The sequence below is a fragment of the Anabrus simplex genome, chromosome 4, assembly GCF_040414725.1.
Source record: "Anabrus simplex isolate iqAnaSimp1 chromosome 4, ASM4041472v1, whole genome shotgun sequence".
Taxonomy (NCBI): Eukaryota; Metazoa; Arthropoda; class Insecta; order Orthoptera; family Tettigoniidae; genus Anabrus; species Anabrus simplex.
The window spans coordinates 281,897,993-281,925,084 of record NC_090268.1 but is presented as its reverse complement, the minus strand read 5'-3'; the positions used below and the strand labels follow the sequence as shown (position 1 = coordinate 281,925,084).

The 27,092-nt window shown below is 40.8% G+C and overlaps 1 protein-coding gene across 1 annotated transcript in view; it reads left to right on the top strand.

The window, feature by feature from the left end:
• LOC136872254 (facilitated trehalose transporter Tret1-like) overlaps positions 1 to 26,650 on the top strand; it is an 80,554-nt gene extending 53,904 nt beyond the window's left edge. The window contains exons 3-4 of the mRNA XM_068227394.1: positions 19,956 to 20,348; positions 25,634 to 26,650. Coding sequence (XP_068083495.1) covers positions 19,956 to 20,348; positions 25,634 to 26,650 — 1,410 coding nt within the window. The remainder of the gene's footprint in view (positions 1 to 19,955; positions 20,349 to 25,633) is intronic.
• The last annotated feature ends 442 nt before the right edge of the window (positions 26,651 to 27,092 follow it).

The following is a 27,092-nucleotide window of genomic DNA, read 5'->3' as shown; positions in this document are numbered from 1 at the left end:
CGTGTCGAAAAGTTCAGAGATACTGGGAATACGGAATTTTATTTATTTATGAATTTATATATATATATATATTGTATAGGCCTATGCGTAATTATTTTCTCCGCAGGGACAAAGATTACACTGGTCAACAATGATTTTGTTAAATGTATAATTTATGGTGATTCTTATGTACTTTTGTGTGCTGATTACGAATATGAAACCAGAAACTTCCCATCACCCACAGTTTTTTTGTAATTTCAAATCTTTGTTTTCATATTTACGGGTTAGCATGCTACCATTAACAAAGATTAATAAACTATTATAATTGTTGGTTTATCATACTCTTACTATATTGTTTTACTTTTTATTCTCTTAAGAATGTACAGATTTCCATATTATTGATTGTTGCCACAACAATTAGAAACTTTAAAACATTGCAGATGTCAGTTGAATTGGAGATTTCTTTCATGCGACTGTCTGCATAGAGTTGTGCTTCCAAAGTCTATTGAAAGCAGATAGTTTGTGTTCAATATACAGTAGTGTTTTATTTTATTGTGTGAAAAATGCCTCGCAACTGAAAAAAAAAATACCCCAGATAGTTTCTGTAATATATGTGGCGAGTTAACCCTTAAAGCGCAGAGGCGAAGTGTTACTACTTTAATTAAGGAAGCTTATGAGTTGTATTTTGATTGCAAGATGGATCTGGATCTGAATCAGAATTGGGCCCCTAACATATGTTGTGCTTCATGTGTAACTCTACTGACTGGATGGATGAAGGGGACTCGCCATATGCCTTTTGGAATTCCGATGCAGTGGAGGGAACCTACGGATCATTTGACCGATTGCTATTTTTGTGTGACTAATATCTCTGGTATATCTTCAAAGTCAAAACATACAGTTGTATATCCGTCTCTGAAATCAGCAACCAGACCGGTTCTACATGGTCCAGGGCTTCCTATGCCTTCTCCACCAGATAGATCGTTGATGCATGGAGATGAAGAAGTTAATGTTGGTGAAGAGTTATGTGATGATAAAATGGATGATGACCAACCCTTTGTAGAAAGTTCTGCTGCTTCTTCTGAGCCTCATTTACTTACACAATCAGATCTAAATGATTAGGTTCGTGATCTTAATTTGTCTAAAGCCAAATCAGAATTACTCGCTTCAAGACTAAGAGGCTGGAACCTTATAGAGAAAGATACCAAAGTCTGCTTCTTCTGCCAACGTCAAAAGGAATTTGAGCATCTTTTTTCTAAAAAGGAAGAACTAGTTTTCTGCAATGATGTTACAGGTCTCTTCGAGTTACTAGGGCAGCAGCATAATCCAAAAGAATGGCGTTTATTCATTGATTCTTCAAAAAGAAGTTTGAAAGCGGTACTGCTTAACAATGGAAATACATTTCCATCAGTTCCTGTAGCCCATGCAGCTAACTTACAGGAATCATATGAGAACATGAAAATGGTACTATCCGCTATCCAGTGTGAAAAGTATTCCTGGCAGGTATGTTCAGATTTGAAAGTTGTAGCTCTCTTACTTGGTTTGCAGTTAGGATATACGAAATTTTGCTGCTTTTTATGCAAGTGGGATAGTCGAGATAGAAATAATCACTATATAAAAAAGAACTGGCCAAAAAGACAGTCATTTACTCCAGGACAGGAAAATGTCGTTCATCAGCCTCTTGTTGCATCTGACAAAATCATACTGCCCCCATTACACATAAAACTAGGTTTGATTAAGAATTTTGTAAAAGCACTTGATCATAGTACGGATGCATTTCAATTTCTCCTAACCAAATTTCCAAAAATATCTGTAGCTAAACTAAAGGAAGGCATATTTGTTGGTCCTCAGATCAAAGAACTGATGAAAGATACAGTGTTTGAAAGCAAGTTAAAAACATGCGAACTAGCTGCATGCTCATCATTTAAGAAGGTGGTCACAAACTTTCTAGGAAACTACAGGTCAGAGAATTACAGGGAACATATTAGTGAACTTCTACAAAACTATAAACACATGGGATGTAATATGTCTCTTAAAATACACTTCTTGAACTCGCATCTTGACTTTTCCCCTGAAAATCTCGGCGCTGTCTCAGACGAACACGGGGAACGTTTCCATCAAGACATCGTCGAATTTGAAAGCCGTTACCAGGGCAAATGGGGTCCAAATATGCTGGCTGACTACTGCTGGTGACTCAAAAGGAATGTTCCTCAAGCTCAGTTCAGCCGAAAATCTACCTCTCATACTTTTTAGGTATGTAAATGAAATTTAAGTTTAGATAATAAATTTTAGTTGGAACAACAACATTTTTTTAAATTTTTTGAAAATTACTCAAAACTGTTAGTGATAGAAAAATTCTAAAAACGGATTTGAAATCAGCAGAAAAAGAGTGTACGTAAATTAAAATGCATGCAAATTCAATTTAAGATAATAAATTTTAGTAGGAATAACAATTTTAAACATTTTTTTAATTTTTTGAAAATTACTCAAAAACTGTGCGTGATAAAAAAATTCTAAAAACATGTTTGAAATCAGCAGGAAAAAGTGTACCAGAAACACCCTTTCACTTCCATTTAACAAACAAAAATTTAAATTTTGTTGCCCAGTGAAAAAGTTAAATATCAAGGCCATCACCATCATCATGAAAAAAGGAAGGTAGGAAGAGTTCGTGTGTATTAGTTTAAAATGCAATAGAGATTGCGAGCTAATAGAGTATTAGAATTGTATTTTTATTTTCTAGTAGTTTGTCTTACTGAAAACTCGGCAACTTGGAAGAAAGCGGCTGTAGCTTTAATTAAGGTACAGCTCCAGCATGGTGGAAATGAGAAACCACAGAAAACCATGTTCAGGACTGTCGATGGTAGTGATCTGTACTGCGCAATCAGCTCGCTCGGTGATAAGATTGTTATGAGGATATACGCATATACTAAATTCAAAGCAGATAGCCAAATCACCCCGAAGATTGCAGAATGTAACAGGTCTCAAATTAAAAAAAAATGTCTGTCCTCTACTGGCCAAGGTTAGATTTAAGAGTCATACTCTTGCGAAGCGAGAAATGCCGAATATGCACGCTCTACACAAAATAAAGCGAATGTAATTTTTTCGCAGGCTCCTAATATGATAAGGGAACAAACACTCAACTCCTCCCTGCGACATATTTACAATATCATACAATATCAGGTATGGTGCTCATAACACCTCATACCTACCCGCCGTCACGTTACAATGTGCAAGTAGGAATGCTGATTTTTCGCAATAGGGATAACACAGGAAATGCTCATAAAGGCTTGCACTTTTGTATTTTTCACAACCTAAAAACAACTTTCTAATACGCTTTATAAACAAGATAACATGGAAAATGTTATAGTGATAATAAAATATGGTATAAATGCGAAACCGACGTGATTTTTTTTTCAAATAACATTGTAGTTCTTATTTTTCTCCTGGAAACGTAAACAGAGGAGTTTGTGAATCCAGAGGCTGCCTGCAAATGTTGGCTTTTAAGTTCAAATACCCAGAGTTTGCTCAAGCACTCTGCAAAGTACCGGAGCCCGCCTAACAGTGTAAATGCTAAATATGTTTCAGAAAAATAATAACGATTTAGTTGTAAGTGACGGGAGAACATGGATGATAGAACAAACATATCCAGGTATGTTCTATGAATTCCTTCAGCAGTATCGTTCATTTAGCCTATGAACATGACTTAAATTAATTTTGCACCGAGCAAGTTGGCCGTGCGGTTAGGGTAGCGTATCTGTGAGCATGCATTCGGGAGATGGTGGTTCCGAACCCTGCTGACGGCAACCCTGAAGATGGTTTTCCGTGGTTTCCCGTTTTTACACCGGGCAAAAGCTGGGGCTGTACATTAATTAAGGCCACGCCTGCTTCCTTCCCACCCCTTGCCCTTTTCTATTCCATCGTCGGCATAAGACCTGTCTGTGTGGGTGCGACGTTAAGCAAATTGCTAATTCCGGACTATATATTTTCTTTTTATTGTTCCAATTTTTTATCAATATATTTCTTTCTATGTTACGCTTCAGCCTATATCCATTTAAAATAAATGCACAATTTTGTTATACAGCCTCGAATTCGATTCCCGGCCGGCCCGCGGATTTTAACTCCATATGGCTAATTCCTCTAGCTCGGGGACTGGGTGTTTGTGTCCGTCTCAATACACTTCCATTCATCTACACACAGACTGCCAAACACCACACAAACACGCACTAATGATTGCACCTCCACGCAAGTGTCGACCACAATAAAATTGGGGTTAAGGCTGAGAGGAAGAAGAAGGCCATTAACATTATCTAAAGATATTACCTATTTATCATACCGTAATCACAAAGACGCACACAGGAGTTGCTGTGAATTGAGTACACTGTTTTATTTACAACTAATATACACATTATACACACACACTAATGAACTGCCATCTTGAACTGACTCGAATAATAATAATAATAATAATAATAATAATAATAATAATAATAATAATAAGAAGAAGAAGAAGAAGAAGAAGAAGAAGAAGCAGACTGCCACATTAGCACGTCAACCAACTACCAACGCAACAAACAACTTTAGTACCGGGCGAGTTGGCCGTGCGCGTAGAGGCGCGTGGCTGTGATCTCGCATCCGGGAGATAGGGGATTCGAATCCCACTGTCGGCAGCCCTGAAAATGGTTTTCCGTGGTTTCCCACTTTCACACAAGGCAAATGCTGGGGCTGTACCTTAATTAAGGCCACGGCCGCTTCCTTCCAGCTCCTAGGCCTTTCCTATCCCATCGTCGCCATAAGACCTATCTGCGTCGGTGCGACGTAAAGCCCCTAGCAAAATAAAATGAACTTCAGTTCACACACTCACTAACAACTCCACTCAACTCCCAAGACTGTCTCTTTATAGAGCATGCCTGACCAGGCTTCTAGAAAAGTATGACACATGTTTTCTCGTATCTTCTCGAGTCTCCAATAACTTTTGTACAAATGGATAGAACATCCTATAAAACTCGAGTGACAAAAGTGCGTTGTTCTGGAATCTTACCCTGTGTTGCACAACATTACATCGGATTTATACATCATATTTACAGGTAATAATAAATTATATACTATTAATTAGCATGTGTTCTTACATTAAATTAAGTCTTATTAATATACATACAGCAGACGTATCGTGACATAACAATTATTAAATGATACGACCACGATTTCTACCAAATAAAATCCGTATATAAATACGTAAAATAATAATAGTAATAATAATAATAATAATAATAGACGTAAACAACTTCATAGCCACACCTCACAAGTAATAATAATAATAATAATAATAATAATAATAATAATAATAACAACTACTACTAATCGATCTTGATATTTCCACTATTTATCCATGGGTTTAGAGGATTGTTTCTAAGTTATACTAGTCCATTACACGTGCATCAATCAGAACGAACTCAAGTTCTATGATTTTCTCCAGAGAGCCAGAAAACTCCCGATTACAAACATATAAACGCTATAGAATGTGAAATATCTAATTTCAAAACGCTATAAAGCACCTCCCTTAAATACTAGTGAAGGGAGGATGAATGACCAAGGTAACACAATGTGAGAATCCTGAGTGTTCATGGCCAACTTCAAATGGTACCGAATTTCGCTTTTATTTAATATATACTCCTGTAAAATAAATGAGAGAAGGCAATAACGGAGAGAGATAGAGTCAATCTAGATCCGAGCTGCCAGTTGCAGATAGAAAATTAGTAACGCTTACAGGCCAACACTAGTCGCCATGACGTTCAGAATTGTAGTAAAACGCACTGAGCTATCCTAGTAGCTGTATCATCATTTTTTAATCAGCCGGTCAGTGATAAATACAAATTTCTAGTGAGCTAAAATCAGAATGATGAACGCACATCCGTAACTCACACGGTCTCAACGATAGAAACAAGTATGTTGATTAATTATTATTGACATGAGTATTTATGTATACCTTTTCACAGCAGAGGTCTCACTGCGTATAAGTAATGCAGAATATACCGATGATCCCGAACGAAAGTGATGACTATAAACAATATGTGTGCGCACTACCACAGCAATTCCATTTCACGCTTCTCTGTTCGCAGACGTCTTTATGTTAACCTCCATAGCCAGACGATACAACGGACATAAAAATCATACCAAAATTATGAGTCCAGAATTTTTATGAGCGACTGACGAAGACAGTCGATATGAGCTGTCGTCTGCACCGGTTAACTTTGGAGAGCGAGTGATATCGTCGATTGATTTGCTGCCTCGCCCCGAGCGAATGGTCGTTGAGAAGAAGACCAAAGATGCACGATACTCAAATTATACCAGCTCAATACAGGTTAAGAATGTTCTTTAGCAAGAAACCGATTTCTAGTGTCAACTCTCGGCGAAGACATGGATAACCAGAGTATGCGAAGGACCTCTTCTCTGCGCACTCATGAGGACATTTAATTTCACAGCTACAGCACAGAAGGATGAGAGCTCCATTAATTATCAGTAATCACTAACGTAAAATACACCTGAAGAAGACATTACTAATACTAATCCATTATTAAGTCTACGCAAAGCTTTTCCTTTTTAACAAAATTAAGGTTTTAGGACAAATGCATTTTTATTTTAATAGTATAAACGTATAAAGGACATTTTGGTTTTGATAAAAAAAAATTGAAATATTTAAATAAACTAATACGAAAACTGTAGCATTTTACTGAAACTGAAATGTAGCTACTGTAGGTTATAAGCGTTGGTAACGTCGTAAGAGAATGATTTACACGTTGGTGGTGTTGCCTTGAAGGAGAAAATCCCTGCCAAGTCAGAGAAGACACTTCATCTTCACTGATATCATGAATTTATTGTTATTACGAGAATCGTTACGTTTCAATATGGAAAAGGTCGAAATTTGTTTGTTGTGGGTTGTAATATCTGACGTTATACACTGACTGACAGTGACAATGCAACACCAAGGAGGAGTGGTTCGAAAGGGATGAAAATTGGGAAAAAAACAGAGTCGGCACGGACGAATAATTGATGTTTATTTCAAACCGATATGCAGATTACACAATGCGCACGGCATCGACACAGTAGGATGTAGGACCACCGCGAGCGGCGATGCACGCAGAAACACGTCGAGGTACAGAGTCAATAAGAGTGCGGATGGTGTCCTGAGGGATGGTTCTCCATTCTCTGTCAACCATTTGCCACAGTTGGTCGTCCGTACGAGGCTGGGGCAGAGTTTGCAAACGGCGTCCAATGAGATCCCACACGTGTTCGATTGGTGAGAGATCCGGAGAGTACGCTGGCCACGGAAGCATCTGTACACCTCGTAGAGCCTGTTGGGAGATGCGAGCAGTGTGTGGGCGGGCATTATCCTGCTGAAACAGAGCAGTGGGCAGCCCCTGAAGGTACGGGAGTGCCACCGGCCGCAGCACATGCTGCACGTAGCGGTGGGCATTTAACGTGCCTTGAATACGCACTAGAGGTGACGTGGAATCATACACAATAGCGCCCCAAACCATGATGCCGCGTTGTCTAGCGGTAGGGCGCTCCACAGTTACTGCCGGATTTGACCTTTCTCCACGCCGACGCCACACTCGTCTGCGGTGACTATCACTGACAGAACAGAAGCGTGACTCATCGGAGAACACGACGTTCCGCCATTCCCTCATCCAAGTCGCTCTAGCCCGGCACCATGCCAGGCGTACACGTCTATGCTGTGGAGTCAAAGGTAGTCTTCTGAGCGGACGCCGGGATTGCAGGCCTCCTTCAACCAATCGACGGGAAATTGTTCTGGTCGATATTGGAACAGCCAGGGTGTCTTGCACATGCTGAAGAATGGCGGTTGACGCGGCGTGCGGGGCTGCCACCGCTTGGTGGCGGATGCGCCGATCCTCGCGTGCTGACGTCACTCGGGCTGCGCCTGGACCCCTCGCACGTGCCACATGTCCCACATGTCCCTGCGCCAACCATCTTCGCCACAGGCGCTGCACCGTGGACACATCCCTGTGGGTATCGGCTGCGATTTGACGAAGCGACCAACCTGCCCTTCTCAGCCCGATCACCATACCCCTCGTAAAGTCGTCTGTCTGCTGGAAATGCCTCCATTGACGGCGGCCTGGCATTCTTAGCTATACACGTGTCCTGTGGCACACGACAACACGTTCTACAATGACTGTCGGCTGAGAAATCACGGTACGAAGTGGGCCATTCGCCAACGCCGTGTCCCATTTATCGTTCGCTACGTGCGCAGCACAGCGGCGCATTTCACATCATGAGCATACCTCAGTGACGTCAGTCTACCCTGCAATTGGCATAAAGTTCTGACCACTCCTTCTTGGTGCTGCATTTGCTCTGTCAGTCAGTGTATTTCTTTGTTCTTACAGCCCGTTTTAACAGAGAGGCGTTCGGATTTGGTAACTTGCTAAGAAGTATTCTAGAATTTTTCTGTTTGTTTCATGTCGCACCGACACAGATAGGTCTTATAGCGACGATGGGATAGGAGAGGGCTAGGATTGGGAAGGAAGCGACCGTAGTCTTAATTAATTTACAGCCCCAGCTGAAAAAAGAAACTACATACTTCGAATTGACATTCCTAGCTACAGGAAAAGATTATAATCAAGATATGGTTAGTAAAAAATAGTTTGATAAGACAAGCTTTTTAAAAAGCAAATGTAATAAACTTGGTGATTATTACTTTTTTATTCTAGCAAAAGTTATACTAACCTCACACAGCTGTGAATGTTCTGTTGGCTGCCACGTATCACGTCGGCAATTCTGCATACCTCTTGCCCTCTTAATCTCATCTCTCGGGAATCTAAATAATCTAGTCCCTTCACATGAATGACTCTTACAATTTGGAGCAACATAATAACCCATTATAATTTTAATCTCATTGCACCCCATAACATGCAAACGACAGAACGTAGAGAGCTTTAGTTTCAATATTCTGGGAGCGTGACCAGACCTTGGTCTCACGTTTCCACGTTTTTGACACTGCGATTTTGATAAATCCTATGATGTGTGTATATCCACCCTGAATCAATCAGTGTTGCCAACTTATATTTTCAAGATTCGCTAAATAATAATAATAATAATAATAATAATAATAATAATAATAATAATAATAATAATAATCTGAGGAAAATCCTCGGCCCCCGAAAAACAGAAGATGGATATAGACTGAGGTCACGCAAATTGACAGAAGAGCTTTCCAACATTGCAGCAGACATCCGCAAAAGACGTCTGAAATTGTTATGGGTACGTCCGCAGACTGCCGACAAGTAGACTGACACACAAGATTCTCCCCTACATAGAACATCTAAAAAGTATTCCATGGGTACTGGAAGTGAAGAAGGATATGAAAAAAGCCCAGATGAACTCAAATGACACCGCGGACAGAAACCTCTATAGAAAAAAATTAATGGATGGAAAGTGCAAGCAGAGAACGAAGTGAAAAAGAAAACTGGGCAAAGTGGACCGAAGAACGAAAAAGGATCCACGGAGAAAGGATGAGAGCTGTTTGGCAACTCAGAAAAGAGAATCGTTAAGAGCTTTGCGTGATCCATTGGGTCCATACGCACATAATAATAATAATAATAATAATAATAATAATAATAATAATAATAATAATAATAATAATAATAATAATAATAATAATAAATGTCTGCACTCACCTGATCTGTGAGTTCCACTGGGATTAACCCCCTGCCTGCGAGCCGGCGAGCTAAAACTTGTAGGCATTTTAGTGCTGGATGCACACTAGGTCAACTAAGAGATAAGTAAACTTTCCCCACGCATTACAAATTTATGATACCATGATCTCATAACATCAAATCAAATAACATGTTTTCCTCATGTGGTGGCTAGCTCCTGACAAGAAATACGGAATAGCTCGGAGACAAACTGGAGTACAAATGTTTTAAAAAAAGTAAAATGGATAAAACGCTAAATTCCGCTATAATAAATCTAGAATTCCGCCAAAAAGTCCGCTATCCGCTAAATGGTATATTTCTCCGCCGACAGTCTTCTAATTCCGCCAAATTTAGTGGAAAATCCGCTAAGTTGGCAACACTGGAATCAATGCCGCAATTCTGTCTCGCTCAAACTGGGAAATGCGCGTTGCATATGAAGCGTAAACGCTAGTTGAAGTTCGTACTGCACTGTATACGCTACTACCAGTCTTCACTTGAAATGACATAGTTCACCCCAGGCTCAACACAGACCGTTGGCAGCGAGGTCTGCTGTATTGTGAACAAGCAACTGAATTACTTGTGTGTAGGTACACAGTAAGCTCTACCACTTACAACAGGACGGCCTACCACATAATACCAAGGAGTGGAATCGGAGGTAAGGCTTTTTGCGGATGATGTTATTCTCTATAGAGTGATAAATAAGTTACAAGATTGTGAGCAACTGCAACGTGACCTCGAAAATGTTGTGAGATGGACAGCAGGCAATGGTATGTTGATAAACGGGGTTAAAAGTCAGGTTGTGAGTTTCACAAATAGGAAAAGTCCTCTCAGTTTTAATTACTGCGTTGATGGGGTGAAAGTTCCTTTTGGGGATCATTGCAAGTATCTAGGTGTTAATATAAGGAAAGATCTTCATTGGGGTAATCACATAAATGGGACTGTAAATAAAGGGTACAGATCTCTGCACATGGTTATGAGGGTGATTTTTAGGGGTTGTCGTAAGGATGTAAAGGAGAGGGCTTATAAGTCTCTGGTAAGACCCCAACTAGAGTATGGTTCCAGTGTATGGGACCCTCACCAGGAGTACCTGATTCAAGAACTGGAAAAAATCCAAAGAAAAGCAGCTCGATTTGTTCTGGGTGATTTCCGACAAAAGAGTAGCGTTACAAAAATGTTGCAATGTTTGGGTTGAGAAGAATTTAGAGAAAGAAGAAGAGCTGCTCGACTAAGTGGTATGTTCCGAGCTGTCAGCGGAGAGATGGCGTGGAATGACATTAGTAGATGAATAAGTTTGAATGGCGTTTATAAAAGTAGGAAAGATCACAATATGAAGATAAAGTTGGAATTCAAGAGGACAAACTGGGGCAAATATTCGTTTATAGGAAGGGGATTTAGGGACTGGAATAACTTACCAAGGGAGATGTTCAATAAATTTCCAATTTCTTTGAAATCATTTAGGAAAAGGCTAGGAAAGCAACAGATAGGGAATCTGCCACCTGGGCGACTGCCCTAAATGCAGATCAGTATTGATTGATTGATTGATTGAATATTCCAAACTTTGTTTAGTATAGTTGCGCTATACACGGCCAAGTGACGCTCGTAATTCTACGCGAGGCATGCTACACGAACGAAACGAAAGCCGTATTCTACATCAAAAAAGGAGAAGAAGAATCGCACATCCCGTGAAAATTTCTTCACGAGCCATAGGTATTACCACTTTATTAATCTTGCATTTAACATAGTCTTCAGTAAAATTTAACATATGAAATAAATACTTAGCCACGGAGGCAACGACTCCAGAGTTCTTTTATGCTTATCTTGGTTGCATTGCACAAGATGTAAAGTGGAAGGATAGCGTGAGACCTCTCATAAACAAGACTTCCTTTGTTCCGCTCATATTGTCTTCTCCACATGAATATGTAAAACAAGATAGTTGAGCGATGACAATAGATATAGAGTTATCCATCTTTTGTCGGTGTAAGGATTAGCATAATGACATGCTGCAGGTTCCCTTCTTAGTGGAAGGCGCGCTCCACGTCACACACATATTATACCATTCCTGGCTGAATAAAAATGTGATTACAGGGAAGAGCTCCAAAATTCAATTCTTCAGAAATGATCAACTTCACACTCAACCGATGACATATTAAGTCATTTACCACCGAATTTCCTGTAAATTATGTATAGCCTAACATTCAAAGAAGAACAGGAAATGGAAATGGGTGTGTCACTTATTAGCTACACGTAAACTGAAAATTATAAAAGAAAACTTTCGTATACAGTAGTACCAGAGAATCCGACAACCTCAAAAGCTCAAACAATTCTTAAAACAGCATATCTTAGGTTCGACTTGAATCTCATGGAAGGAGTTGGAAATGTTGGAAGAATATCAGCACTGAAACCTGATACGTCCCGGTTTCTATAGGGGCGTGTTAATAAAATATGCTGGAATGGGAATACTGAACGAGATTACATTCCAGCTCCAAACATTTAAGATAGAGCAACGACGATTGGAAGCGTCAAAATACAGTGAACTACATAGATATGCTGAGTTTGGTTGCAAGTCTTTCTCTCTCATTCTTGTGTCTAACAATCAGAAAAATGTATATTTCTTAGAAAACTGTTTTATTCTCTATTTTAGCTTTAGAACCTTTTGATTACTGTAGTCTAAAATAATAAATAGGCAATGTTTTTCTTAGTTTATAATGTATATTTTAATTTTACTGGATATGGTACTTGTATTTTAATTTTTTGTAAGTTTAATGTTTAACATTATAAAAATTTAGTTTATGTGTTCATGAACCTGTAGGCTATATTATAAAAGGAAGACGCTACATAAAGGGGCTTTTCAGCCTCAGTGGCATGTAAATTATCAATAAATTCAATTCAATTCTCTCATGATGACATTGGTTTTTCGTTCCATTAGCTACTTTTACGATTTTCGAAGACATTGAGGCGCCGGAAATGTTGCCTCCGAAGAGTTTTTGTTTCGTACTGATAATCCTACCGATACGAGGCTGGCGTATCTGAACACTTCCAGATTCCACCGGACTAAGGCGGGATCGAACAGGCCAACTTTGGCTCGCAAAGTCAGCGCTATACATCCGAGCCACACACCCGGCAGGTATTTGTACTAAAGGATGTTAGTTTAAAAAAAAAAAAAAAAAAGAAAAACCCTAGGTGCAACAGTCCATTAGAGCCTCGGCCTGCCAAGATGACTGCTGCCAGACCAGATTGCCTGCCGATACTAAAGTGTCTCGTGGCCAGTGTTACGACACCCTAAGCCGTATTGCTTGGCATTCTTGACTGGACAATTCCTACCATTTCGATATTCACCTGGTTTTGAAGTGAAAAACCATGGAAACTATCTTCTACAATAGCTGGGAGTGACATTTTAACTGATTCCTGTAAATGAAAGGGCGTATGGCTTTTAGTGCCGGGATTGTCCGAGGACATGTTCGGCTCGCCAGGTGCAGGTCTTTTGATTTGAGTCCCGTAGGCAACTTGCACGTCATGATGAGGATGAAATGATGATGAAGTCGACAGATACACCCAGCTCCGTGCCAGCGGAAATAACCAATTCTTGACCCCGCCGGGAATCGAACCCGTGACCCCTGTGACCAAAAGGCCAGCAAGCTAACTATTTAGCCACGGAGCCGGACCTCATTCCTGTAATCACCTTTTACTCGAAGCTAGACTTCGTAAAGCGTCCCGTTAATCATTCTTAAATTGGCGATAGAGCCAGGAATCGAAACTATGCCAACCAGACAATAAACAAACTCAAAAATACGTCGGCAGATATTACAGCATGTTCAACTATGCATTTTATAATCACCAATCTTAACCAGACTAGAACCTAGAAGCTTAGGCTATGGTTACCAAATCATACGATTTAACCGGGTATCACCCGATTTTTAATGCCCCTTCTCAGTTCCGCTTAAACATTCTGTACGCACTTATCATCTGAAGCGCTTGAAACCGTAGTAAATGAATGCTTCCTTTTAATGTTATTTGCTTTACGTCCCACTAACTACTTTTACGGTCTTCGGAGACGACGAGGTGCCGGAATTTAGTCCCGCAGTTCTTTTACGTGCCAGTAAATCTACCGACACGAGGCTGTCGTGTTTGGCACCTTCAAATACCACCGGACTGAGCCAGGATCGAACCTGCCAAGTTGGGGTTAGAAGGCCAGCGCCTTAACCGTCTGAGCCACTCAGCCCGGCAATGCTTCCTTTTATTGTTTGCAGTGACTACATTAGCAAATGAATGGGGCAGTATGATGAATTAGCAGTGGTCAACAAATGGTCCTTTGTAAAGAACCTGAACGGGAAATTGTAGAAAAATGTAAACTTATGCTTTATTTGAAGAAGATAGGTATTACTGGAGATCACAATGTACTCTTTCATGAAATAACCCGTCTGAATAGGTCTGTATGTGAACGGCGAGGATCAGAAAACAAGAGTAACATTTTTAGAAACGACCGTTTTAGAAGGGTAGTCTAATTTGGTAGGTAGACATTCTGAAGACAAATGTCTGAATTTTTGAGAACTGTAGGCCTACAGTTTTTCTTTGCAATCCTAACCTACAATATAACTAAGCAAAGGAAATGCTCGTTATTAAATACGGCATTCATTGGAAATAATGAGAGAAATAGGCTATATACAAAATGGTCAAGAATTTGCCGCTTGCCTCAAATAACGATGTCACTACTTCACAATTTTATGACAGTGAATTCGAAGGAGTGAGGAATATTTTCTCAAAAAGTAAACTATTTCCAAATGAAGAATGTTTACTGTACCGTATAGTTAGAATCTTTCTTTCTTACTTAATCTGTTTACCCTCCCGGGTCGGTTTTTCCCTCGAACTCAGCGAGGGATCCCACCTCTACCGTCTCAAGGACAGTGTCTTGGAGCGGGAGACTTTAGGTCGGGGGATACAACCGGGGAGGATGACAAGTATCTCGCCCAGGCAGCCTCACCTGCTATGCTGAGCAGGGGCCTTGTGGGGGGATGGGAAGATTGGAAGGAATAGGCAAGGAAGAGGGAAGGAAGCGGCCGTGACCTTAAGTTAGGTACCATCACGACATTTCCCCGGGGGGGAGAAGTGGGAAACCACTGAAAACCACTTCGAGGATGGCTGAGGAGGGAATCGACCCCACCCCCCTCACTCAGCCCGCTTTACTGAAGTGACCTTGCGAGGCTGAGTGGACCCCGTTCCAGCCCCCATACCCTTTTCAAATTTCGTGGCAGAGCCGGGAATCGAACCCGGGCCTCCAGGGATGGCAACTAATCACATTAACCACTACACCACAGAGGCGGAGATTGTTAGAATAAGGATATGTATATTATATAAAGGTTAGTCTGCTGAACAGACGAATATGGAGCTAGTTTATTTTATTGTATATCTTTATATTTAATTTTCTAATTTTATTCGCCACGACTCACTATTTCTTAAGGAAAGAAATGATAAAACGTAGGACACATCTCTACTGGGAGACGAGTGGCGCCAAGCACATGCCGCACCGGGAGTTTCTCTGCCTGTGACAGATGGAGCTACTTTATGGCCAAGCGATAGTGTCAGCTGTTACATTTACCTCCGCTACTTTATCACTCATAGCCCACAAGCATCAGAACAAAGCCGCATTCGTCTGCATCGATTATTCTCGGAAAGGATAAAACAACAACCTAACTCGAACCTAACTATCGATTTCACTGGCCAATAAAAGCATATGTAGGCTATGTATTAAAAACCGGAAATGGAGAATACTAATCGTTTCATTACAGAAAAGCACCACCAAGGATGACGGAGGTGCTGGTTGTTATATTAAAGTTTTCTACCTGTTTTACATCTCACTAACACACACGCCCGTGGTGTAAAAATGGGAAACCACCGAAAGCCATCTTCAGGACTGCCGACAGTCGAGTTCGAACCCACTATCTCTCGAATGCAAGCTCACAGCTATGTGATTCAAACCGCGTAGCCAATTTCCTCGGTACAGTAATTATCAGCTCCTCTTAATAATGAGCGTAGAAGCGTTCTAAGACTTCGAAGAAAGAACATGCCTTCCGAAGAAAAGGGCGGGCTCAAAGGCGTGAGCATGAAAGACTCCCTTCGCCTCGGAAATTAATTCGAACGGGGTCGGAAGAAAAAAAACAAAGATTTCATCAATGGAGTTGGAGAGAAAAAGCGGGGAAAGGGGGACCATATCACAAGTAAATGGAAGCAATGCCAGACACACCTGGGGTCCCGTGGTCGTCAACCAATGCTCAAAAGCTTCTGAGCCCACGAGCCTCCATCAGCAACGATGGAATTTGCGACGCAAATGTGGTTGGTGGATTAATCGTGTCTTATATTTCTCGCTGCCTGCTCCAGATCTGGAGGAATTAAATGTACGCGCTGTTCCGTGGCCCGAGCAGAGCTGGTAAACACCTGCGTCAGGGAAAAGCTAAGGAATATCAGTAACGTTTATATTCTTGCTCAGTGATGTGCTGATATTACTTTTGTAAAAGACGATCTGAGTTCACAGCATGCAAAACTGATTTGAACTTAAATTCATGTCCTAAAATGAAGCTGGGATAGAACGAGTTTAATTATGATCATATATGTAAAACCAACTAAAAGAGATAGGTTATGAAACATGAGGGGAAAAGCTCATCTTTACAATTATTAGCTGTTATTAAAGTTGATTTAATCCAGGCGTCGTCAGCTGCTTGCACCATCGTGCTCTGCTTCCTCTCACGCAGCACTGGCCTGCACTTTCGGAGTCCGAGAAGAAAGTGGGTCGGTCAGAACCAGGGCTGTGCAGTTTTACATAAAACGATGTTATATTAGTGTTTTGCAAATTGCGCATATAAACGGTCTTATCAAACTTGAATTTCGGAAGAAATTAGAAAAATCTGTACACGGTTTTTGCGATGGTTATTGTTTTTACGTTCGAAAGAAAACATGTTTTAAATAAATTTTCTCTTCGGTATGGTTTTTTAAACGTTACTGGAATGAACTGTCGCGTTCAAGCCGGATACATGTTCCTACACAACTGCAGGCTCTTTCCATATCTCAAGGATTTAAGAAGAGTATACATGGCCATTTTGCACATTAAAAAAAAGATTTTTATGCATAAACATTATTTGGAATTTGCTGATTAATTTGGCGAACGATTGATTAAATTTGATTGAGCGGAAGTATATTTAATTTAAGTCTAATTATCTGCACAGGAAATTTTTAGGATTTCAAAAACCATTGGTCAGTTAAAAATTTCTATCTCAAGAACCATACGATTTACAAAATTGTCGTTTGGTTTAAATTATAATGGAAACCTCGCTGGTAGGACTGACATAACAATTGTTGTTATTATTTACATTGTGCACGCGATATTCTTGGTTGAACGTATGTGTAAGTAAACTGCAAAAGGTGTATTACGTAGTTGTTGAGAAAATGGGTCGTGTTAGCAAATTTAACATTAGCGGGATAGGCCATACATACTAGCCTTGAACATCACATCAACACTGCCAGCATTTCAATGCTAACGGAGGACATTTTGAATATTTTAGGTAAGAAAGAGTTTCATGTGATATGCTGATACGTTCCCTTTCTGTGTGCATTTTTGCAAGTTGCTTTACGTCGCACCGACACAGGTCTTATGGCGACGATGGGACAGGAAACGGCTAGGTATGCGAAGGAAGCGGCCATGGCCTTAATTAAGGTAAAGCCCCAGCATTTACCTGGTGTGAAAATGGGAAACCACGGAAAACCATCTTCAGGGCTGCCGACAGTGAGGTTCGAACCCTCTATCTCCCGAATACTGGATAATGGCCGCACTTAAGCGACTGCAGCTATCGAGCTCGGTCTGTGTGTTTCCCAGTGATTAATTTACTACGTAGAATTGTAGAGAATGAGTTCTAACAGGGAAATAAAGCGTTTCCGGATCCATGGATGTCCATATATTTTTCTTTTCCTTTTTTGTAAGGAATATGCCCTACAGTTTGACTTATGTTGTTACACCCTATATATATCTCGTGACATGTTCTAGAATCTAGGTGGGTGTCAAGAAACATTAGAAAATAATGTGTAATAAGATATCTACCTTTTTATAAAATATACTTACAGTAGTTCCTACGTTATTAATTCATTTTTTTTTGTTTTTACTTCCGCTTAAATAACTTGTTTTCTGCACAAGGAGGACATTTTGAATATTTTAAGTAAGAAAGAGTTTCATGTGATATGCTGATACGTCCCCTTTCTGTGTGCATTTTTGCAAGTTGCTTTACGTTGATTGTATATTTTTATATTTAATTTTCTAATTTTATTCGCCACGACTCACTATTTCTTAAGGAAAGAAATGATAAAACGTAGGACACATCTCTACTGGGAGACGAGTGGCGCCAAGCACATGCCGCACCGGGAGTTTCTCTGCCTGTGACAGATGGAGCTACTTTATGGCCAAGCGATATTCTTGGTTTAACGTATGTAAAAGCTGGTTTTCCACTTCAAGAAACTTGTGTAAACTATGTAACAAGTAAATTACCTTGACAGCCTTGATTATAAAGACATTCAATTTATAATGTACAATAAGTTGCAACTAAACAGGTACTTTGATTTTTCCATACGAGTCCCTTTATTAGATTTTACGCTATTTCTTCTTGAGCTGACACGAAGAGTAGTGTAGATGCAAATTGATTCCTTGTACCCTGTTTTATGGCACATTAAGCACTTCGCAATCCTTCACTGCCATAATAGAGTCGACCTTCCCTGCGCTGCACTGAATGGTCACTGCTCGTTGCACCATACTGGACGGACATGGAAAGACTGAATTGACGACATCTGATTTAATTAATTTTGCTGAGTTCAGATTCCATATATACTCCGAGAGGTCCTCTATAACTGCCATCTGTGAACTCAGTACCATCCAAACAAACGGCTCTTCCTCCTTCGTCAATGTTTTCAATTTTGATCGGCCGCAACAGATTTCCCTTACATCTCCGTTCAGATTTCTCACACTCACAGGTACAATACCTCCGCTCGGGGAACAGTAGGCAATAAAAAGAGAAAGGTATAGGAAGGGTCCTAAAATACTCTTCCTGACAACTTTTATGTGGAACTCTGTTAGATTATGTTGTCAATTCGGAACTCTATGGCATGTTGTTAAACTGGGCAAATTTCTAAAAATCTTATATTTAGCAAATCTAACATGACAAGAGAAACGGAAGGCCTATATCGCTTCTGCATCTCAACTTACTCTGGCCTGAGGGACGAGTACTGTGATATTTGTCATTCTGAAAATTTGCTGAACTTGCTACTCTTAAGCCTGTTATACATGATCAATTTTTTTTGTCAAATTCAAGATTTCACAAGAATTTTCAATACCGTACTTCACAAGTTTACTTACCTAATAGCTTGCAATACTTGAGAAGTCTTCATAAGTCTTCAAAAGTCTTGAAAGTGAATTAGAACATTTTCTAGTCGATCAAATGATTGCCAAGTCTTTGACAGAATTGACCAATGGGATTTGAGTAGTAACAGTGCGCGCTATGCCGCTAGGCATGGTGGGATTGCCGGGAATCAAAACAGCAAATTATTATTATTATTATTATTATTGAATTCCTAATATGTTTTCATGTAATAATGCTTACTGTAGTACCAAGCAAGTGGCCGTGCGGTTAGGGTCGCGCAGCTGTGAGCTTGCATTTGGGAGATAGTGGGTTCGAAACCCACTGTCGGCAGTCCTGAAGATTTTTTCCAGTGGTTTCCCATTTTCACACCAGGCAAATGCTGGGGCTGTACCTTAATGAAGGCCACGGCCGCTACCTTCCCAATCTCCCACCCTTCCGTAGCCGAAAACCTTCAATGTGTTAGTGCGACGTTAAATAGCAAAAAAAGAAATACTTACTGTACATGAATTTCCGTTGCATTGCTATCATTTTTATTCAGTTAATTCATGTGAGTAAATGCAATAGAAATTACGTTATAGCAGTCAATACACTACAAAATTATGTTGAAGATAACCACATTAATCTCTTACCCATGGAAATTATGCATTACTGCGCGTTTCTCTTCTTGTTTTATTATATCCCACTGCTAGGCTAAGAACCACAACTACTACGTGCTTTCCTCCATGTTAAAACAAAATGCTATCAAACCTTGCCATTTTTTATTTCTTTCAAATCTTGTCAAACCGTCAGCAGTGTTGAACAATCTTTGCCACGATTTGACTATTTTTCTCGTGAAGAATTGAACATGCATTCTATATCCGTAATCCTTATGGTCTCTGTGCAGGTCCTAGCAGCACTGGCAGTCTCGCTCGGCCCGTTCGCCGCAGGTTTGGGCAAAGGCTACAGCTCGCCAGCGATCGCATCTCTGCAAGAACAGCAGCAGCAACAGCAGCGGCTGCCGGGAGGAGCAGGGTCTGCACACAATGCTACCGGCATTTTCACGGTGAGCGCGCAGCAAGCCTCGTGGGTGGCCAGTTTGTCACTGCTAGGTGCGCTGTTCGGCGGTATGCTAGGTGGGCTCGCCATGCGCTTCGGTCGGAAGAGAGTTTTGCTCCTCACGTCCCTGCCTTTCTCCGCATCCTGGCTTGTCACCGTCTTCGCCAGCAGCGTCGAGATGATGTTCGCCACTGCCTTCGTCGGAGGGTTCTGCTGCGCTATAGTACTGCTCGTCACACAGGTATGTTATTTCATTTTAGCTGGTAACCCGACAGCGCAGTAAAGGCCACCACACACAGAAAACTAAGCTATACTACACAACCCAATGAAAAAATCACTCCAATGAAGTTATATGGAATCGCACACACAGACTGTTATGCTAAGCTATGCTAACCTAAGCCATGTCAAGCTAAATTTTACTGATCGCCAAGGAAGCGATTTTCTAGCTGTAGCTGGCTTCGCGGATGCGCACTACTACTCTTCTGCGCGGCGCCTAGCAGTCATTTCATGTGTGTGGCTTTCGTGAATTACCTCAATATAGCAGCTATTATATTGCTTAACTGTTTCTTTGTTGTTAATTATCATGGAAGGCAAAGGGTAAAAGACGTATTGAAGAGATACAAAAATACACTCGTTTGTCAAATTATTAGATATAACCATGAAAGACAACTGTTGGCAAGAAATAAATGAAACTCTGGAAACTGGTTGTATTTACCATTTATTGCTTTTACATACATTTTTACCCCACATTCCATAATTTGGGTACTTAATATTCAGGTCTTCTTAATAGAAAGAAGCGACAGCGGTCAATAAAAAAGTATCTTCTTCATTTGATCCGCCATCTTAAGACGGCTGCCTAGCATAGTGTAGCTTGGCTTTATATTCGTAACATAGCAAAACATAGCTTGGCATGCTTAACATAGCTTTCTGTGTGTGGTAGCTTTAATGCTAAAACACTGGAGCCGGTGAGCTCTCCGAAGCTTTGATAAATTCATGATTTATTTATCCAGCCAAGATAAAGGCCAGGTAGCCAGCCTTCTCTTACATCTAATCAAGTCGATAGACTAGTTTCAACAATTTGTTTACTAATTAATATAAGTATATATATACCTATTTGATAATTAATATGGCATATTAACTGAAATATTAGTGCATTTAGTCGCACAATAACATGCTTACTGCGCTATAGCTGCTAAACGTCACTTACATAAACATTGATATTAAAATATAGCAAAGTATAAAAAATGAGTAACAAGATCACGTACATATAAATGACAACTGTCGGAACTGAAAAACATGAGAATGTCCATGTCCATAGTCTAGTCGTCGCAGGTCAAGGTAGCGTACAATATCAAAATAATTAACTAAATTATTATAACTAACTGATGAAAATGAAATAGCGGAGACAAATACTTACTTCCAGCATAAAACAAATAGCTATTATTTTTATTAAGTTTTAAAACATACGTAGAGAATATACATAGAACAATGAAATGTGGAGTTTAGTCCAGAGCCGCTGTTTGACGTTGGCGTAGTCGAAGATGGCGGCTACCATTCACATCTAAGACAAGTGTTTTCTTCACTAACTGTACCAACAGTTAGGATTACCATACGTCAGTTATGATAGTAAAAATAGCCATCTGCTTATATTTTTAGGAAATCCTTTTCAATTTTCAAACTAAAATCTTATTTATTCATTCATGTTTGTTTCGTATGTATGAAGGGCGATCTCTTCAGCGTTCTTTCTATGCCATTGTTAATAACGTGGCGCGAATGAAGATGTAGACGTAGGATGCAGAGAGGCCGAACTGACAATCGAACTGTAACTTCCATGGTTCGCTGTTATCAGTTTGGAGATGTGAAATTATATCGGTAATAAGTCGAAATCTTGTTTGTTTGGCTTGACTCCACGTTGCTGTGAGCTTCAAAAGCGTGTTGCGGTGTAAATGCTGTCCATCCTGATACATTCTTCATTTTGTTAACTGTAAATAGCAGTGAACTACCACTTCAAAACGAATTAATCCTAGACCCTACATGTAACTCCGCAAGATTTTAAATGTTATTTGTTTTACGTCGCACCGACTCAGAGAGGTCTTATGGCAACGTCCGAATAGGCCTACGACTGGGAAGGAAGCAATCGTGGCCTTAATTAAACTGATGTAAAAATGGAGAAACCCGGAAAACCATCTTCAGTGCTGCCGACAGTGGGATTCGAATCCGTATTCTCCTGAATGCAAGCTAACAGCTACACGTCTCAAATTCTTTGTTTTTATAAAAAAAATAGCCTGGTATTTTTGTTATACAAGCGCACAGGACCAAGGAAATAAATAATCTTACCATCTATTCTGAGAAAACACCTGCTAAAGTGAAATTTTATTTCAGACATTTTACATGGAAACGAATGTTTAATCAGCTGCAAAGTGATAAATAACAATGGTACATGTTTTTTCTTCTGTTTTAATTTTTACTTCGCACCGACACATACGTCTTATGGCGACAATGGGATAGGAAAGTGCTACAAGTAGGAAGTAAACGAGCATGGCCTTAAGGTAGAACCCAAGCATTTGCCTGGTGCGAAAGTGGGAAAACACGGTAAAACCATCTTCAGGGCTGCCGGGCCAGCACGCTAACCATTTAGCCACGGACCCGGACATATCGCTCTGAGCTTGTCGGGTCGCTCTATTACTATTGGGAGACCGCACGTAGTAACAATGTCTGGACGATGGCCGTGCGCCCAAACGACGAGTATCTTGACATGCTGCTAGCGAATGGTAAAGAACGACTCGTCGAGCTACACGAATTTATCGGGGAAAAATTCCTAACAGACGGATGTCGAATCCAACAACGGTACTTGCAGTAGTGCAACACCCCCACTGCTCTTCTCATTTCTATTCCCTGAGTTTGATCGCACCACGCTTCTGTCATTCAAAACAGTATACAACTCGCAGCTGAGCTGAGACACAACTGTTTTATTGCAGTCATTAAATAACAATATTGGAAGCGGACGTTGACAAAATAATTCAACGATATACTTCCGAGTATGTAAGTGATCTACAGATGTTAGGTATTCTTATTCTTATTTTTTATTTTTTAGTTCCGTTTGGGCCTGCTACAGACCACGTGGTTCTTATCTCTAGCAGCTTTCTTCTTTGACCAGTACTCCTTCATCCTTGCACTGTTTTTTCTGTTAGTGACTGGAGAGAGTTTGATGTTCTGATCAACGTTCTGTACCTATTCCTGTCATAAATTTCACTGGGAGCAATGTCCAGTTCTTGAAGGTATTTTCTGACGAGTCTTGCCCACTTGGCATTAGTCGCTTTCCCTCTAGAGATGGTGTGGAAGATTCTGGAGGTGAGCCTCTGATTGTCCATTCTCATGACATGACCACAGTAGTTCAAACTCCTCTTCCTCATAGATGTTGTAATGCTCTCCAATTGTTGGTACAGTTCGTTGTTGTTCCTGATTCTGTACTTGCCTTCTTCTTTAATAGGGCCCATGATTTTTCTCAGGATCTTCCTTTCCTTCAGCTCCAGTTTTCTAAGTTGCCCTTTTCTTACCATGTTTAGGCATTCTGAGGCGTATAGTACTGACGGTCTCACTACAGTAGTGTAATGCCTGATTTTGAAGTTAAGGGACAGTGATTGGATTTGTACATACTCTTACATAGGTGGTAGGCGCTTTCCAATTTGATGCATCTGCTGTTCATGATCTGATCTTCATTCATGTTTGGGGTTATCCATTCTTCTAGGTATCTGAAGGAGTTAGTCCTTTGTACTGTTTTGTCCCCCAGTGGGATTGATTTGGGTGCATCTTTGATGTTTGTGATAAACTGTTTTGTTGATGGCGATCTTCAGCCCTACTTTAGCTGCTATGTGGTCGAAAGAGGATAGTTGATGGACAGCTTCCTCCACACTGGATGCCAGGAGTGTAAGATCGTCTGCGAAGGCTAAACAGTTGACTGTTAACTTGTATTTCTTGTAGCCTATTCTCAATCCAGAGTCATCCTTTAGCATTTTCGTCCACTCACGAATGACTTTTTCGAGTAGGCAGTTAAAGAGGACTGGAGATAGGCCATCCCCTTATCTAACACCTGTTTTGATCTCAAAGCCCTGGGACAGTTCCACTCTGAATTTGATTCTGGATGTAGTGTTGGTAAGAGTTGCTTTCACTAGATTCAAGGTTTTCTTATCTAATCCCAGTTCAGCAAGTGCCTGGAAGAGTGACTCTCTATCTACTGAATCGCAGGCCTTCTGAAAGTCAACAAATGTTGCCACGTAGGGTGAGGCGCTTAGGTTTTTGTAAGTGATGATGGTTTTGAGGTTCAGGATTTGTTCGGCGCATGACCTTGACTTGCGAAACCCAGCCTGGTACTCTCCGATGCAGGAGTCTAGTTGAGCCTTTACTCTTGTGAGTAATACTTTGGGGAGTATCGTGTACGTCACTGATACAAGGGAAATCCCTCTGTAGTTGTTGAGATCTGATTTGTCACCTTTTTTGTGTAACGGGTGGATGATAGCTGAGGTCCAGTCGCTAGGTGACGCTTCTGTCACCCAGATATTAGATATCATTTCATGGATACTTTGGATTGACTCCTCATCAGCGTATTTCCAGAGCTCTGCTATGATTCCATCCTCGCCCGCTGCTTTGTTACATTTCAATTCTGAAATGGCTTTCTGGATCTCCCCCTTTGTTGGTGAGAGAGAGTCCGACTTAGTAACATTCGAAATGCAGTTTCTCCTTGGGTTCTTTTGAATTTAGGAGGTGCTAGAACTGTGGTGCACTCTTCATTGTTCATTTTCAACTTTCCGTCAGCTCCCCAAAGGTGAAGTGTAGGGGCTGAGTAGGGTGTTATTTGAGATTTAAAAGTTTAGTAGAAGTCTCTAGTGTTGTTTCTTTGAAAATCCCTCTCTGCTTGTTCAGTTATATCTTTATTGTACTGCCTCTTGGTGCTCCTGATAATTTTAGTAGCAGTTTTCCTAGCTTCTAAGAAGTTTTTATGGTTATCCAGACTTTTGTTACGGTTCCATTTTAGCCATGCTTGCTTTCTCTCTTCCATTGCTTTGTCACAAATAGTTGTCCACCATGGATGTTTGTTCTTTCTGACCGCCGGGATGATGGTTGTCGCTGCATCTGTTAGTGCCTTCTGTAGTTGGGGCCAATCTTTTTTATCTTTGTTTTTAGCCAGGGTCTCGGTGAAGTTATTGTTATCTTTCAGCTTGGCTGGATTGAACCTTGGAATTCGCGACTTGATGCAGTGGTCTTCTCTGCTTCTCTTAAGAGGGATGAAATTGGTTTTGATCAAAGAAAGATAGTGGTCTGAATCAATGTTTGCACTTCTCAGTACTTTGACATTCAGCACTTCTTTGCTGTTACTTCTACTGATGGCTACATGGTCCAGTTGGAATTCCCCAATTATTATTATTATTATTATTATTATTATTATTATTATTATTATTATTATACATTAATGAACTGAAATTATCTACTGTCAGTCTGGGTGTATAATGCTACGCTTGTTGCTTACAGGTGTACATCAGCGAGATCTCCGTGCCAGACATTCGCGGCTGCCTGAGTGCGGTGCTGAAGATCGTGGGACATATTGGAACTCTGATCAGCTTCGCTGTGGGCGCTTATCTTGACTGGCGCCAGCTAGCGATGGTGGTTGCCGTGGCACCCATCATGCTGTTTGCTACAGTGATGTATGTACCTGAGACGCCGAGCTTTCTGGTGTTAGCTGGACGAGATGAAGAGGCGGCGCGGTCACTTCAGTGGCTCAGAGGGCCGGGGATTGACATAGGCCACGAACTGGCCACCATTCGAACGAACATCTTGGCAAGTAAGCAGAACCAGGAGACTCGCCGCAACGCTTATGCCATCATGTACACCAAACTGACAAGGCCCATACTTACAACTTGCGGCCTCATGCTCTTCCAACGCTTCTCCGGAGCCAATGCCTTCAATTTCTACGCCGTCTCGATCTTCAGACAAACATTTGGAGGAATGAACCCACATGGAGGTGCCGTCGCAGTTGCCTTTGTTCAGCTGTTGGCATCACTGCTGTCTGGTCTCCTGATCGACACAGTGGGCCGCCTGCCCTTGCTCATAGCCAGCAGCATGTTCATGTCCATGGCCCTCGCAGGTTTTGGTTCCTTCGCCTACTATGAAGATGTCCACCGGGGCCGCGGTGGCTTCTCACACATGGGACTCTCTCCTCAACATGACTGGATACCATTATTGTGCGTGCTGGTGTTTACAGTCGCTTTCTCATTAGGCATCAGTCCCATTTCCTGGTTGCTCATCGGAGAATTGTTTCCTTTGGAATATAGGGAGCTGGGTACCTCCCTCGCCACATCCTTCAGTTATGTATGCGCGTTCGTCGGCGTCAAGACGTTCGTTGACTTCCAACAGCATCTCGGACTGCATGGTACCTTCTGGTTATATGCGGCGATATCCGTGGGCGGTTTGTGCTTTGTAGTGTGTTGTGTACCTGAGACTAAAGGGCGCGATCTCGATGAAATGCATCCCAAATATACTCAAGCGTAATATAATTCGCGAGTGCTGCAGTCAAAATCCTCGTTGTTGCTGGCCTCTAAGTCGTAGCAATGCCCATCTTAAGTATATATGCAGTATTTATCGACATGGTGACAAAAATTTTAACAGATCACTCATGCTTATCATCAATGCTTTTACTTAATGAAAGCACGGCGGTAAGACATATAGGAAGATATTACTTTATAAGCAAATAAAATAATCTCTTCGAGAAAAATATATTCAGGATGTCTAAGTACTACAAGGAAAGTCTGAAATGTTCTTCCGGAGTATTCTTTTTCTTTTCGCCTACTATACCTAACAAAGAAGGACTTGATATGACACGATTCTCACTATTGAAAGTTCTTCATGTTGAGTATATATATAGTTGTGACACATATTGCCAATGTATGTAAATAAGGAAAATACTGTACGTTGACAAGTTTCCAAAAGAAGA